The 15,721-nt window shown below is 39.6% G+C and overlaps 1 protein-coding gene across 1 annotated transcript; it reads left to right on the forward strand.

Annotated features, from left to right (window-relative positions):
- The first annotated feature begins 1,408 nt into the window (after positions 1–1,408).
- Positions 1,409–9,995, forward strand: LOC141002725 (C-type lectin domain family 4 member E-like). The gene is made up of 6 exons (XM_073474113.1): positions 1,409–1,498; positions 1,590–1,691; positions 2,174–2,341; positions 4,021–4,163; positions 9,536–9,639; positions 9,784–9,995. Exons 1-6 carry the CDS (start codon positions 1,429–1,431, stop codon positions 9,941–9,943), a joined length of 747 nt encoding a protein of 248 aa, XP_073330214.1. The 5' UTR covers positions 1,409–1,428; the 3' UTR covers positions 9,944–9,995.
- The last annotated feature ends 5,726 nt before the right edge of the window (positions 9,996–15,721 follow it).

A 15,721-nucleotide genomic window follows, 5' to 3' on the forward strand; every position in this document is an offset into this window, starting at 1 on the left:
GATCATGGAGGAACAAAATAACAACACATCTGTGTGCACAGTGTAATGCCAAGTCATTCCTCCCGAACCTTCTCCAGATTCAGGCTACAGCTCAGAAAGCATCCCTCCCATACATGGTTATCTGTTTAACAACAAGGAAGGGAGAAGTTACTGCATGAGCTTCTCACCTCTGGCCAAGTGAGGAACAAGGACAATGGGTAGCAGACAGATAGATAGATCGAAGGCCATCTTACGAGTTTACACAACCAATCAGTTTTAGTTTGTTTTGGTTGGACTGGCATCTGTTCTGTTGACATATCTACAGTAGCTTTGAAATGCTGTGTTTCAAAGACCATGAGATATAAACTCACAGAGCAGACATCATTATGCCTTTATCCATACCTTAACGTTTATGGAGGGTATGTATGACCTCGACAGGGCTTCCTCTTGTAACTACCTGGTCAACTCTGTTTGAGCACGGAGTCTCTTGGGGATGGGCGTTGACTGGGTCTGGTCTCTTTTTTTGCTAAGGAGGTCTGCCAGTTTCCTTTTATTGTCTTTGTCTGTTGAGGCACTGGTCTTGGCTGCACAGCTCCATCGTCCTGCTCATCTAAATTATTTCCCTCTTCATCGAGCTCAAAGCCAAACAGGAGAAGTAACACTGGGTTTCAGGACGAGATATGGATCGACCAGGTTGTAGCAAACAGGTGCAAAGCGCATCGTTCTGGGTGGCACGTTCTCCGATCAGAAAGTTAAACTGCCACTGCGTCACCATGAGGGAAAACTTTCAAACACACGGCGTGAAGAAAATAGGCTACACACAATTGTAATAATTACTATTTTTTCAAAAAATATAACTTTTACCAGCAAACATTGGAACACCCTAAAAGGCCTTAAAAAAACAAACAAATGAACAGCGGCGATAAGCTTGACTCTGCAGTGGGTGTGACGTGATTGTGTCACCGCGGTAACCGTGGCAGGCCTGCTACAAATACTTGTGGTAGAATAAATGTGAGAATACGATAAATATTATAATATGATGTAATCAATAAATATAAAGTTACATCATTGAGGTAAAGGGGTCTCTGATGGGTTCCGGTGGTTCCCCACACATTCATTCACTCCTGTTTTGAGGTAGTTTAAAGTCAGAGATCCAACATGAAATAATCCATTCATTCTTCCTGAAATAAAATCTCTATAATGCAACTATTTCAAAGTTTTAGAAAAGTGTCAATTGAAAAGGACCTCAAACTTATTTGTGCATGTTCATGTGACATTACACAAATGTGGAACTTAGAGATATTGAGTGGGTGGTGGATGTTTACCGTGCAAACCATTTTCATCACTTCTAAAAATGTGTGATTTCCTGAAACCCTGAGAGAAGTTGAAACCACCATCATCATTCACATGAGCCGACCGTTTAGGAGAGAGTTGGTCACCTTTTGAGCGATGGAAGACATCTATGCAAATATTGACTACAACAAGCCTGTCGACCCAACACCTTCAACAAATCAGACAGGTAAGAATGCTCACTCACACAGATGGGTTGTGCATATTGTTGTTGTATATCATCATCGGTTATGATTATGGTATGTCTTCTCTGTGTTCAGGTCCCAGGAGCTCAGAGAGGAGGTTTCATGGAGCCGTGGTTCTCTGTCTGGGGCTGCTCAGTGTTGTCCTGCTGGTTGGACTCATCAACCTTGGTGTCACCTGTGAGTCTGTTTTTCATAAGTCAATGTCAGGGTGAACTTGTGATTTCAGGAGCATTATTCTGCTCTGAGACATGCACGTGTTCTACCAAAATGTCCATGTGCCATCATTTCATGTGATCTCTCCTTTTTCCCTTTATGAATATGATTTTCCAGCCGTGGTAAAAAGGGATATATTCAAGCAGCTAGTGCAGCAAAATGACATAGATGAACATCTGTGGATGATCAAGAGCTGAACCATGATTGAATTCAGGTGCAGGTTGTTCAGTTTGTTGATATTTGCTGGGGAAAGATCAGAGGATATTATTATAAAGACTGTACAACACTGTTTGGATTTCAGATTCATTTCAGCCTTTAGGTTGATATTTCATAGACTGCATAAGCAGAACGAACATCTTCCATAATTTTAGATGATTTTGACTCAAATATAGAAACTTTAGTCAGCATTAGTATCAATGCATGAGTGAATCTTGATTTTATTTCAGACCGGGATTCAGCCACAGAACACTCCACTATCAAAGCCAACCTGACGGAGCGTCTCCAGGCCAGTAATGACAAGCTGTCCTCTGTGTCTGAAGAGAGGGACATGCTGAATGCCAACCTCACTTCAGTGTCCAAAGAGCTGGACAGACTTCAGCATTTGTCCAAACAGAGTGAGTGCTCGCCTGCCTGTGTCAGTTCTGCACAGCTGTCTCTTAACATGAAGGACATGATCTGCCACAGCCTCATTTATAGAACACCAGTATCCAGAGGACATGCTGATGAGACACTTATAGCCTACTCTCAGTTCTGTAAATTATATTTTTTGCCTTCTACCAATAACTTTATTTATTCTTTCAATTCATTCAAACAGGAATATATTTATGTTAAGGCACCTTTGTCACTTAGATATCTTAATAGTTTCCATATTATATGTTTTTTTTAATGCTATGTCTTCAGTGTGGCCACTGACTCTGTGACAGGATCGTTCTTCTGTTCCACACTTGAAAGACTTTCACTTCCTTATAAGATTGTGATCCACCTGATGAAAGTGCAGCCTTTTTTAGGGTGGAATCCAATTTACAATATGTTTGCTCTCTGAAGATCTTTCCTTATTGCCTTACTTTTTGAGTTTATTGAGTTGGAAATAATGCTCAGGAAAGTATTGCGAGGGAACACAAAAGTATTGCTTCTACGGAAGATCTGAGAGGCACGTGAACAAAACAGTTAAGGAACTTCAAAAGATTAACAAGAGAGAAAACAATTCAGGTCAGGCTTTGAAAATGGATCGCCAGATTTTTTTTTCTCATTTGCCTCTCAGGGCTTCTGTATAGAACATTGTCATACAGTATCTTAATAGTTAGTGCTGTCAAGCAATTAAACAATAATCTAATCAATTACAGGCTTTGTGATTAATTAATCAAATATGCCAATATTTTCCGTAAGCATTTAAAAATATTTCATTGCAAATGTATTTTGGTAGATGACGAGTGAATCAATGAATAAGTGGACATTCTAAACTTTAAAAGGAGCTGATATTTTAACCTTCAGTCCTCTGATGGTACGAAAATTCATAACTGCACAAAACATTGCTCCTGTAAACAGTTCCATCTGGGCGTTTTTATGTAGCCCCACTCCAGTGTGTTTTGGTATTGATATCCATGCTAAAATCCATGCTATTGCTATCCATGCTAATGATGTTAACCGTTTGAAAGTTAGAAACACTGGCTGGAGTGGGACTTCTCCATTCAGTCTGCTCAGCAGCGTTTGGTTATCACCTCCATCATGTTTACAAAGCTGCTGTTAACCTCAGTGATGTAAGGTCAAGGGGCATCATAGAGCACAATTAAGGTTATTTTTTTCTGTAATTAATTAATTGAAATGAACGTGTTATTTTTACAGCCCTATTAATGATCAAACACAACAGTGGCTTGGCCCTCCAAGAGAAAAACGTTTGGGCACCCTGCTTAAAGCCCCTTCAAAGGTGGTAGTTAAGGTTTGTTTTTGAGAAAGGAAAAAAAAGCTTTGTTTAAATGAACATGTTTTTACAGTTCAAACAGGGTTCAAGGAGGTTGGATCAACTCTTCAACACATCTTAATGATTTAAAAATATACACATCTTAAGTAGAGATCAATAGCCTCCATTCAAAACATTGTCATTTAAAAATATTCTGTTTTTGATGAGTTATTTTGTTCCATTCTGGTTTAAGTCCTCACTGTATAATAAATATCAATTAATATCAGTTAACAACATCTTCATCCAAAGAACATGCATTTAATCCACAACCTCTCAAACTGAACAACATGAATCTTGTTTGATCTTTAATGTCACTTTGTTTGATGCTTTTTCCAGAGAGAACTTGTCCTGCAGGATGGAAGATGATCAGTTGTAGCTGCTATTTCTTCTCCACTAAGACTGATTCTTGGGAAAAAGGCAAACAAGACTGCAGAGACAGAGGAGCAGAGCTGGTGATCATTGACACTTATGAAGAACAGGTAGTGTAGTTAACTACTCTTTATATGTTTAGTAAACAGGTAGGACAAACCACCGGACATTTGATTTTTAATGTTTTTATGAGTGTTTACAGCTGCCAATGTATGTAACTCTGTTACTGTGATAACATAAAGGAAGGAGTTAATATTTATAATCATCAGAGAACGTTACAGACGTTGTTTTTGGTACCTGTCTGTTTCCCAGATATATTCATACATGTTTGAATGGGTAAATGAGAGGCATTAACTGATAGCACTTTGTAGAAGGAGCTTTATAAAGTTCACTCCATTGACTTCGACGTACGATTCAGCACTCAGTGACGCGTCTATGTATATCTATGGCTAGTTCCCGCCTCCTCAGCACGAGCTGAACGATAAATCTAACACAGCAAGAGAAACGGGACTTAAGGCAGAACAGCCAATCATCAGCCGGTCACACTGAAAGCCGGTGTCATGTTTGAAGCGACAACAGGAGAGGAAGGGGGGGAGGAGGCATCTGCAGCGAGCGCAGACAGAGAGCGGCCAGAGAAACTGAGCAACTGTAGTAAGGCGTCTGCAAAACTGTAGAAAAAGTGTGGGTGTTGAACTGTCTAACCGGGAAAAGTGTGGGTGTTGAACCGTCTAACCGGGAAAAGTGTGGGTGTTAAAACACCCACATCCCCCACGGGTGCGACGCCCTGTCTGTGTGCACCAAACATTGAAAACTGGTGTTTGTTTTCCTATTTTCAGCCCAAAACGGAAAATATAATAAACAAGGAAACCAAAACAAAATAATAAATCTAATCTACATTTTCCGTTATTGTTATACCATTTCCCACGGTACATTTCTGCTGTGTGGCCACGCTTTGCGCATGCACAATGTATAGTCGCTCGGTATCCATGGTGAGCAACAACACACCGGTCTGAGCGCCAAAAGTCCCACAGTCCAGTCTGTTGACTGTGTACAGTCTATGGTCCAGTCCCAGTAGACCACTGGAGTCCCACGTTCTAATGGCCTCACTCGAGCCATACATGTCTCTAATTAATGACATGTTTATGAATGGAGTGACGTATCATGAGATCTCAGAAAAGTTGCAAGAAATGGGTGTCCAGCGGGGAAGCTCTGAAATCACACAGACGCCGCAGCAGTGGTTCGCCAATTCTCCGCCGTGCGGAGGGCGGAACAAAACCTGTAGCAGACGCAACGTCATAGAGCAGCTTCCGGTGGATTCTCAGCAGTCTCTCGTGTAGAGGAGGAGCACAACAAGTTTGCTTGTTTTAAAACTAAAAAGTTACTTTCTGTAAGTGTTTTTAGTGTGCCTGTTCAGAACATGGTGGCTTATGTTATGTTGGTAATTGTCATTTTTGTGCTGGTTTATAGTTTAACCATTAGTGAGGTAGCTGTTACATTTCCTGACACCAGCTGTTTTATCCCCCATTGAAGCGCACTCTGCTGGACAAACTATGTCATTATGTGATACTCACAAAATAAGTGTTTTGATGAGATATTAGTATTGTTTTATTTCCTCTGAGAGTCACTTCCTAGTTTACTGCTATGGTATTATTTTATTATAGTCTGTCTAATTCAGAATGAGAAGTCACACAGAGAAACACACAATGACGTGCTGTTGTGTGAAATGGACACTGGGTGGCAGCACGTAGTGACAGCGTCACTGGGACTCTTTCCAATGCATCGCGGAAGCGGGGCTCATAATCCAGATAAATGGAGAATGAGCAACAGCTGTCCTGCTTCGCTGATTTCTGTGTGTTATATTTCCAGGGAAAATGTTGATCTTTGGTTTAATACAAATTTTGACAAGTTTATTTCTTGAAAATATGTAAAAATTGACATTTAATGTGAATGTTATCTAGAGATGGTTAATACCAGTGCTTGAATGCAGACAAAATAACAGAAATAATTCATGGTTGCAGTGTAAAGGTTCAAATGAATGTGAGAATAAAAATAATCCAGATAAATGGAGAATGAGCAACAGCTGTCCTGCTTCACTGATTTCTGTGTGTTATATTTCCAGGCTCCTATCAGAGGATTATCTATATATCTGTCAGTGGGGACCAAGCCGGGACCCGCTACAATTACACTAATTTTAAATTAGCCCAAGCATGTTTTTCTGCATTATAGTTTTTAAATATAAGGTTTTCATATCGGTGCATATCAGACAATATATACGCCGAAACCGATATATCTGTGAGAGGCTCATATCGGCCGATAAATTGGTCAGGCTCTACTATTTTGCACAATGTTCATTGTGTGTCCTTCAAGAAATTTAGATGGTAAAGAATTCCAAGGGGTCATGTAACTTAAAATGACCCTGCTTGTAGTGTATTGTGAGAAACATGAGAAAACCCTGCCTGAATAAACTCAGTCCACTGCAGACAATTTCAAGGTGTATTTACTCATTACTTTAATACAGTTATAAAAAGACAATTGTAGTAGGGAGAGAAGGAAGATAACTGGATAAAATGGAGTTGTAGAATTAGAAATGTCACAGTTATGGTTAAGGCGTCAACAATGTCCTTTGGGAGGTGTACATAGGTGTGTCAGGGCAGGGTGGTGCTCCCATTGAGCCATCCCCCCTGTTAAAAATTAACAAATCACCTACTGACGATGAGTGATTTGAGCAAGTAATCTACCGTCAAGTGCAAAAATGTCCTTGGGAGAAGGGAGAGTCTCAGAGGGAATGTTAGCTTGGGAGACAATGTCAGACTCAATGAAGTTATCGTCAGCACCTGTAGTGGAGCGGATAAAAGCAGGATTTGAGTGGAATTGTGCAAATTATGATACAAGCATGAAATTTGGTGTATTGGTTCTCCAAAGGCTTCTGATCAAATCTGTCTGATGGACATTTGAAAATCCAAGATGGCTGCCAAATTAGCCTCCAAAATCGCCTCTTTTATATTAGTGTGTGTAGTTTTTCGATTTGTTTGATCTTGGTGTCCATTCCTATGTTTTCAAGTATGGTGAGTTGGATTTTGTGACTTTAAATAGGGTAGAACACAAAAAATTAATTTAGTAAAACATTAATATGAGGATTTTTTGCCCAATAAATAAATACATTCAACTCATGATGTCAATCCAATGTTTAAATAAAATCTTAAATTAGGCTACATAGAAACAAGTTTAGCAAACAATTATTCAAAGTTGTTGTTCTTTTAAGCATTTCATGAAGTAATTCTTGATAGTTGACAGTAGTTGATAGTTGACTCGACAGCAGCTTATATAAAGAATACTATATATATTGATGTAAAAATACATTCTCTTCTTTCTAACATTTGCACCAGCATTGGCCGCAAAAATTGATCAGGTTATATTTTAATAGGCTATATTTTTTCAGTTCCAGGGTCATAAAAGCATCAGCCTTGGAAACTAAATATCAGACCAGCCATGGCTGTTAGCTCTACAAGTACATCAAGGACCACTGACTGGACCAAGTGTTGCATAGGTCAACTAGATAAAAAGGAAGATCTAAAGTCTCCCCAGACCAACCCTGTCAAAAAAGGAGATGATGGGTATGTCACCATGGCAAGGAATATTCCTCGGTTTCAATCACTTCATCAACTACCAATCAATATAGACCCTGCAAGACTTGGTGAAGGTGGAGGGATAGAGGAAACCTTAAGACGAAACAAGGCACAGTATCATGAGACGTGTAGACTCCTGTTTAACAACACAAATTTACAAAGAGCTGAAAAAAGATCAACCCCAGCAGCTACCAGGAATGAAGGCGGTAGAAGCAATATCCCAAGAAAGGCCCAAGAGAAGAAATGTGAGTCTCTATGTGAGACTCAAGGAGGTGAGCTAAGAGAAGCAATGACAATGAAAGTGAATATGAGAATTAATGAATGTGCAAGAACACTCAATGATGGGAAACTACTTGCCAAACTGAGTGGTGGAGATGTCATAGCACAAGAACTGAAGTATCATTCTGCCTGCTTGGTGGCTCTGTATAACAAAGAACGAGACTACCTAAGGGTCCAAGAGCAAGAGAGAGCACAGGAAAACTGGAAGGAAGCATATCCAATTGCCTTCTCTGAACTGGTCACTCACATCAGTGAAATAAAAGCTGCCAGTGATGGTACAGATCCACCCATTTTCAGGCTTGCTGATCTGACCACACTTTACAAGCAGAGACTGGAGCAGCTGGGTGTTGAATCACCTCAGGTTCATGCTACTAGCAGTCCTGCTGACTGGGGGTGGACCCAGAGAGGAGAGACATGGCAGATTTGTTGGTCAACATTACCCCCCATTGCAGCCAGCTGTCAGCAACTGACAAAGTGTTCCTGTATAAAAGGTTGCAACCGGAGATGCAAGTGCTTCAGATCAGGGCTCCCTTGCACAGCACTCTGCATCTGCATATGTGACCAGTAGCAGCCAGAGGAACTTTTGTGTTTTGTGTTACACAGTTATATTGGTGTTTCCAATAAAGTTATATATTAATCTTTTTTCTCGTTTTCCATTAATAATGCCATCTATATGTCTATATACTAATACAATACAATGCGTCTTAAAGAAAAAATTACACTAATGTCATTCAAATTAGTCAACGACACACATTTCTATGAAAAAAGGGACCTTCAGGAGGCTTATTTGGCAACCATCTTGAAAAATGGCCGCCATCTTGGATTTTGAAATGTCCAATCGGACAGATTTCATCAATGGGCCCTAGAGAACAACCAAACCAAATTTCATGCTTGTATCATAATTTGCACGATTTTTCTGTTATCTGCTGAGTCAATCAGTACCTGAAGTAGGAGAGTCTGTTGAGGCCATGAGAGAGTTCCTTGGAGCTGGAGGCGAGAGGGGGAAGAGGAGGTAGCAGTCGATCGGCTCATCAGCGCCCCCCTGTTGCGTGATGAGCCTGGTCTTTTGGCAGCTGTGCGCAGAGGGAGATGGCATGTCCAGGTTGTCCAGAGTAGAGACAGTCTTCCACTGAATTTCCACTGGCATAGGCTCTTCAGAGGGTGGAGATGGAGATGGGCATGTGGCAGAGTGGACTTTATAATTCAAATGTGGGTTATTCGATCATATGATAATCTGTCTGACATCACCTTTAGTAATATTAATTGTGGCACAATGGCTAATCAGAGTTTTCCCCCTTTGCCTCCTTCAGAATGTTGTTTGCCTCACACACATTTTTTTTCCTCATACAGAGATGCCCTCATGCCCTCCCATCTTTTGTAATGAATTTATATCTATACTTGTATTTACTGTGTATTAGCAAAGATGATCAGGTTACAGTAATAATATTTATTATATCCTGCTGTGCTCATAAAAGTTTGAAGTGAATGTTATTGTATTATTCAGATGAATCACTATTAAACTAATATGGTTCAGACTTAGCTAGAAATAATGGCTTTATTTCCTTTACCTTGAACAGGAATTCATCTCTAAAACCATCAAGGAAGATACTTGGATTGGTTTGAATGACAGAGAAGAGGAGGGGACCTGGAAATGGGCTGATGGAAATCCACCGGCTGTGACGTAAGGCAAACAGTAGATGTTCAACACCTTATTTGAATATAGACACATAGACAACTATTGTACATTACTAGAGTCATTTCTGTCTGATTGTTGGAATAATTGTTATCACAATCAGACTGACTCACTTCCTTAATAACCTCCTAGGTACTGGTCGAAAACACAGCCTGATAATGGTGGTGGAGACCCACAGTGGGGTGAAGAGGACTGTGTAGACATCGTCTATGGTTTTAATACCCAAAAAAACTGGAATGATCTGCGGTGTGATAAGTCTCTGAAGTGGATCTGTGAACCAAAGCATTTATAAATACTTTTAGAGAGTGAGAGTGAGAGAGTGAGAGTGAGAGTGAGAGTGAGAGTGAGAGAGTGAGAGAATTTTTTAGAAAAGCTGGTTTTAGTTAATTTCTGTGAGTTTTCAGACCAGGCACGCCCGTTATCAGAGTTGACAATCCAGAGGAACATCTCTCTCTGAGCTCACTTCTTTTCACTCTTTTTACACACATCTACTCTTCACTTTAAGCTTTAAGCTCTTTAATTAATTTTTACTTCACCGGCTCTTTTCTACTTCACGTTTTACTCTCTTCAAGACATCACTCTTAATTGTTATTTCTTGCTACTTTATATTTTTCACCTTCAATTTTAGTTAAGTTTCTTCCAGAAACAAGTTCTGTTTTTAATTGTCTTACCAAGTTAAGTATCGTGACCTGACTTAGAGAAAGTGAACTTTAATTAAAAATTCTCTCATACTAAGTTAACTAAGGATCGACCGACGAAACATCCTTCAGTTATTTTAGCGAAGAAATTAAATTAGTTTATCAGTCAGAGCCACCACTCAAAGCCACGGATCAAGATCATCATCATCATCATCATCATCGTCATCGTCATCCTCTTCATCAAGACCATCATCATTAACAAAGACGTTATGGCGACCGGCTGTTTAAGAAACTGTGTGAGTGGTTTCCAACGAAAGTAAGACTCTTTTTTCAGATCAAACCAGCTCTGCTTTTCCCAGGGAGCCCCCAACAAACCCGAGCGGTGCCACCCACTGGGTATTGGATCGAAGCTGCCAGCTTGCAGTTGAGTGACAGCCAAGGACGCTGGAGGACGACCACCTGCCGCCTGCTGACTCTCTAAACAAACCAATGTTCAAACAAGTAGGCTTACCCGTTCCTTCATCCTGCTGGATTCCCACTTATGAAATATGAGTTGGTGTCCTTTGGCTCTGAATTAATATCTTTGAGCTTAGGAGAAATTTGGTTAGGGCTCTGTTAGCATTAAATTATTCTCTTAATATTTAACTGCCTTCACCCTACCCATAATTTCACCATCCGCCACATTTCATTCATAAACTCATTACATTAGTCATTACAGACTCAACATCTTTCTATTACATGTTAATCTTGTCATTTGTTTAATTTGCCATCTCATTTATTTACTCTGAACTATTTAGCCAAATAAATATATTTAACCGTATATTGTCTGTGGAGGTTTGCTTTAATGTGGAGAACCAATGGTAACTGTGTGTAGAAGTCACTACTTTAGTTATGAGATTGAAGAGATTTGAAATTGATTAGAATTGATTGATATTGATTGAAGTTAACCTTGTCTAGTCGAATTTGATTAATTTCCTCCGGATTAGTCAGAGATAAAAGAACAGAGGTGGTGCCCCTATTCACGAGTGCTTTATTAATCTCAAGTGATTAATAAATTAAATTATAAGTAGTGTTTCTCCTACATAATAATAATAATATTAATAATAATAAAGTTGTTTGATCTCATATCTGAAGGGTCTGCATGTCTTGTTAAAATTCTTGTTGCACAAACTAAATGCAGCAGCCAGTTTCAACGACACAGCCAAGTACTTTCAGCATAAGAACCCTAATGTATTTGTAATTGACATTTCAAGGTGATGATACTGTACACTTGATATCTGATGTGAAGGTTACCATGTCGTTCTCTATCAAATGGAAATCACCTGTATGTTCCTGAAAGAACTCACGTTACACTTATAAGGTACACAAAATAATAATGGGTTAACTCTGGTGACAAGACTACACAATTTGGTATTACCTAATTATGCTAATACTATAATTACCAAGTACTTTACAGTAATTCCTGGTAACTCTGCAACTACAACTTTTCATTATATCACTGATTTTAGTTTTTTCTAAGCAATTTTCCCGCATGACAACATATTTAGCAGGCTGTAAATTAAGGGGTTTCCAAATCTACTACTTTAAACTGGGAAAATGAACACAGAAAACTTGGATTTACAACATGTATTTGTCTACACTTGTAGAGTCATAGGCCATGACTACCAGAGCAGCCTTATTAGTGCCACAATTGTTGTACATATGTTATACAGAGTAAATATTAGCTACACAAAGTTTGACCTTCCAAATTTTATTTTTTGTTCAATCTAGACAACTTGTTGAATAAAGACATTTATGCTCACGTTCACTGCTTTTCAGACTCACCAATTTTCCAAACTATTATGACCCCTCTCTCAAATTACATCATAGTTACTATAACATTTCAAAGTCCATTTCAACAAACAGTGTATTTATGCCAGAGGCAGAGCTGATACTGCGAATTCTGAGCTGTAGTTTTCCTGGGAAACTCCCCGACCTCTTCAGCTGTTGTTGTGCCATTGTGCCACAATTAATATCACTAAAGGGGATGTCCGACATACAATCGTTTCCTCTTCATTTCAATTTCAAGGTTCAATTACATACTTAATCGAATAACCCACGTTTGAATTATAAAGTGTTTACGTGTGTTAAAAATGGTGGTTGCTAACAAGTGTCTAAATGAGACTACAGAGGTTGTTGGGGACATAAAATTTCATCACAGTGAACATGGAGACTAATCTACTCACTAGTCCGTCTTTACAGGCCGACTTTAGTTACAAACTACTCTAACTCTAACTTTAATACTCATAGATTAATCAATTTATAGTAACGTGAGTAACTTGGTGAACCCAGAGAGAAATCTAGGCGCTGTATCATAGGCACATGGACTTGTTTCAGTTTCTTGTAGACGTTTCACCTCTCATCCAAGAGGCTTCTTCAGTTCTAACTGAAGTTTCAGAGTCGTAAGGGGCCACTAGTGGGCAGTTGGTCAAACCAGCCTTCATTTGGGTTTCTAAGGCTAGCTGAGCCCAGGTGTGAATGGTTGTTAAGCTGTCTGGGGAGTAAACTCAGTACAGCATTGTAGGTGGGTGATAAGTAATGTCTTAGGCCACCTCCTCTGTTTAAAGACGGTTGTTTTAGTTTGACATAGATAGATTCTTTTACTCCTCTTTCAAACCATCTGTCTTCTCTGGCCAAGGTGTTTACATTGTTGTCCTCAGAGGAATGATTTTTCTCCTTCAGATGTAGGTGGACAGCAGAGTCTTGACCTGAGGAGTTGGCCCTCCTGTGTTGTGCCATTTGTTTATGGAGAGGTTGTTTTGTCTCCCCAATGTACAAATCTGTGCATTCCTGGCTGCATTGATCAGCATATACTACATTACTCTGTTTATGCCTGGGTGTTTGTCCTCAGGATTTACAGGTTTCTGCCTCAGTGTGCTGGTAGGTTTAAAGGGAACCGGGATATGATGTTTATTAAAGATCCTCCTGAGTTTCTCAGATGTTCCTGCGATATAGGGAATGATGATGTTGTTACGTTTTCTCATCTTCTCCTCTTTGTCTGCTCTGGATCCAGCTTGTGCTCCAGTGTTCGACTCTCATCGCGCACTGGAGCACAAGCTGGGGGTCATCAGAACCCTAAACTATCCGGCTTAGACCGTGCCCACTAAGTCAGAGGGGAAGGAGAAGGAACAGAAGCACATCAGGGGAACACTTAAAACCTGTGGCTACCTAAACCGAACCTTTGTCAAAACCAAATTCTGTTTCTTACTCAACTACTGTGCATTACCAAAAGGTGTTTAGGGGGAAACCATAATGCTGTTTGTTTTTTCTTATGCTTGTGTCTGCAAAATGTGTTTTTTTAAATGAACAAAGGAGACGAAGTCCACTAAAAGGCTCTTTGGTAGGTGAAAGGTTGTGACAACTTTGGTTCAGGCCTGACAAATAAAAAAGGAAGTGGTGAAATGCCACAGTGTCTGAATAGGACTGATATGAGTGTTACAGTTTTTCTCAGGTTGAGTTTTAATGCTTTTTTCACACGAGTTTTTAGGAACAGATATCTTTAATAGTGCACTGAGTTAGTCTTGGTGATTAAAAGTGATGACACAGCTTCACTTATGAACTGTACACGTTTTCAATAGTCTCAAGTCGGAAGTACCTTATTGTACAATAATAACAATACAATAACATTATGGTTTGTCATACATTTCAGTTATTATTATCATTTCAACACATTTACACTACAAATGGAAAGTCGACTCAAATCACAGTATACAATTCATAATTTCCTCATATTCTTTCCTTTACATGTTTCCCCAAATTTGAGTTCTTTTACTATACAGTTTTTAAGAAAATTAATGGGAGGGTCAGCTCAAATTACATTATTATAGTATTGTCAGGGTCATCTTGAACAGGATTCCAGGCATGTTTTGCCACATAAAGTCATAAAAAAGTACGGCTTCAAAGACATTTTAGCCTGGGCTAAGGAAAAACTGTCTGCCACATGCTTTCCTACATCTGGTGCTCTTGTCTTGTGAATGACTATATCTATTCTGAACAAACAGGCCTTTTTTCATTTTTCTTTTCTAATGACTTTATTAATTTTGTTGCACAAAATAGAAAATTTCACTCATCTTGACAGACTATGAAACCACTAAATTTTTGTGTTCTAATACCCGTTGATGAGAAGAAAATTCAGTGACCAAAAGATATGTTGACCCTCCCAGATAAACCTGCTTATACACCGATCAGCCACAACATTGAAACCACTGACAGGTGATGTGAATAACATTGATCATCTCATCACAATGCGATGTTCTGCTGGGAAACCTTGGGTGCTGGCATTCATGTGAATGCCACTTGACACGCACTACCCATCCAAACACTGTTGTGGACCAAGTACATCCCATCCATGATATTTTTCTCCCACAGGATCTGAGTGCAAGTCCACGGCTTCCTCTTGTAAATACCTGATCAACTCTGTTTGAGCACAGACTCTATTGGGGATTGACTGGGTCTGGTCTCTTTTTTTGCTAAGGAGGTCTGCCAGTTTCCTTTTCTTGTCTCTGTCTGTTGAGGCACTGGGTCTTGGCTGCACAGCTCCATTGTCCTGCTCATCTAAAGTCTCTCCCTCTTCATCGAGCTCAAAGCCAAACAGGAGAAGTAACACTGGGTTTCAGGACGAGATATGGATCGACCAGGTTGTAGCAAACAGGTGCAAAGCGCATCGTTCTGGGTGGCACGTTCTCCGATCAGAAAGTTAAACTGCCACTGCGTCACCATGAGGGAAAACTTTCAAACACACGGCGTGAAGAAAATAGGTTACACACAATTGTAATAATTACTATTTTTTCAAAAAATATAACTTTTACCAGCAAACATTGGAACACCCTAAAAGGCCTTAAAAAAACAAACAAATGAACAGCGGCGATAAGCTTGACTCTGCAGTGGGGGTGACGTGATTGTGTCACCGCGGTAACCGTGGCAGGCCTGCTACAAATACTTGTGGTAGAATAAATGTGAGAATACGATAAATATTATAATATGATGTAATCAATAAATATAAAGTTACATCATTGAGGTAAAGGGGTCTCTGATGGGTTCCGGTGGTTCCCCACACATTCATTCACTCCTGTTTTGAGGTAGTTTGAAGTCAGCGATCCAACATGAAATAATCCATTCATTCTTCCTGAAATAAAATCTCTATAATGCAACTATTTCAAAGTTTTAGAAAAGTGTCAATTGAAAAGGACCTCAAACTTATTTGTGCATGTTCATGTGACATTACACAAATGTGGAACTTAGAGATATTGAGTGGGTGGTGGATGTTTACCGTGCAAACTATTTTCATCACTTCTAAAAATGTGTGATTTCCTGAAACCCTGAGAGAAGTTGAAACCACCATCATCATTCACATGAGCCGACCGTTTAGGAGAGAGTTGGTCACCTTTTGAGCG

This window comes from Pagrus major, chromosome 9 (genome assembly GCF_040436345.1).
Source record: "Pagrus major chromosome 9, Pma_NU_1.0".
NCBI classification, from domain to species: Eukaryota; Metazoa; Chordata; class Actinopteri; order Spariformes; family Sparidae; genus Pagrus; species Pagrus major.

Coding starts and splice junctions, on each gene's coding strand:
- LOC141002725 (XM_073474113.1), top strand. CDS start 1,429: ATGGAAGACATCTATGCAAATATTGACTACAACAAGCCTGTCGACCCA. Junction 2,342..4,020: donor TCAGCATTTGTCCAAACAGA/GTGAGTGCTCGC, acceptor TGCTTTTTCCAG/AGAGAACTTGTCCTGCAGGA. Junction 9,640..9,783: donor GGAAATCCACCGGCTGTGAC/GTAAGGCAAACA, acceptor ATAACCTCCTAG/GTACTGGTCGAAAACACAGC.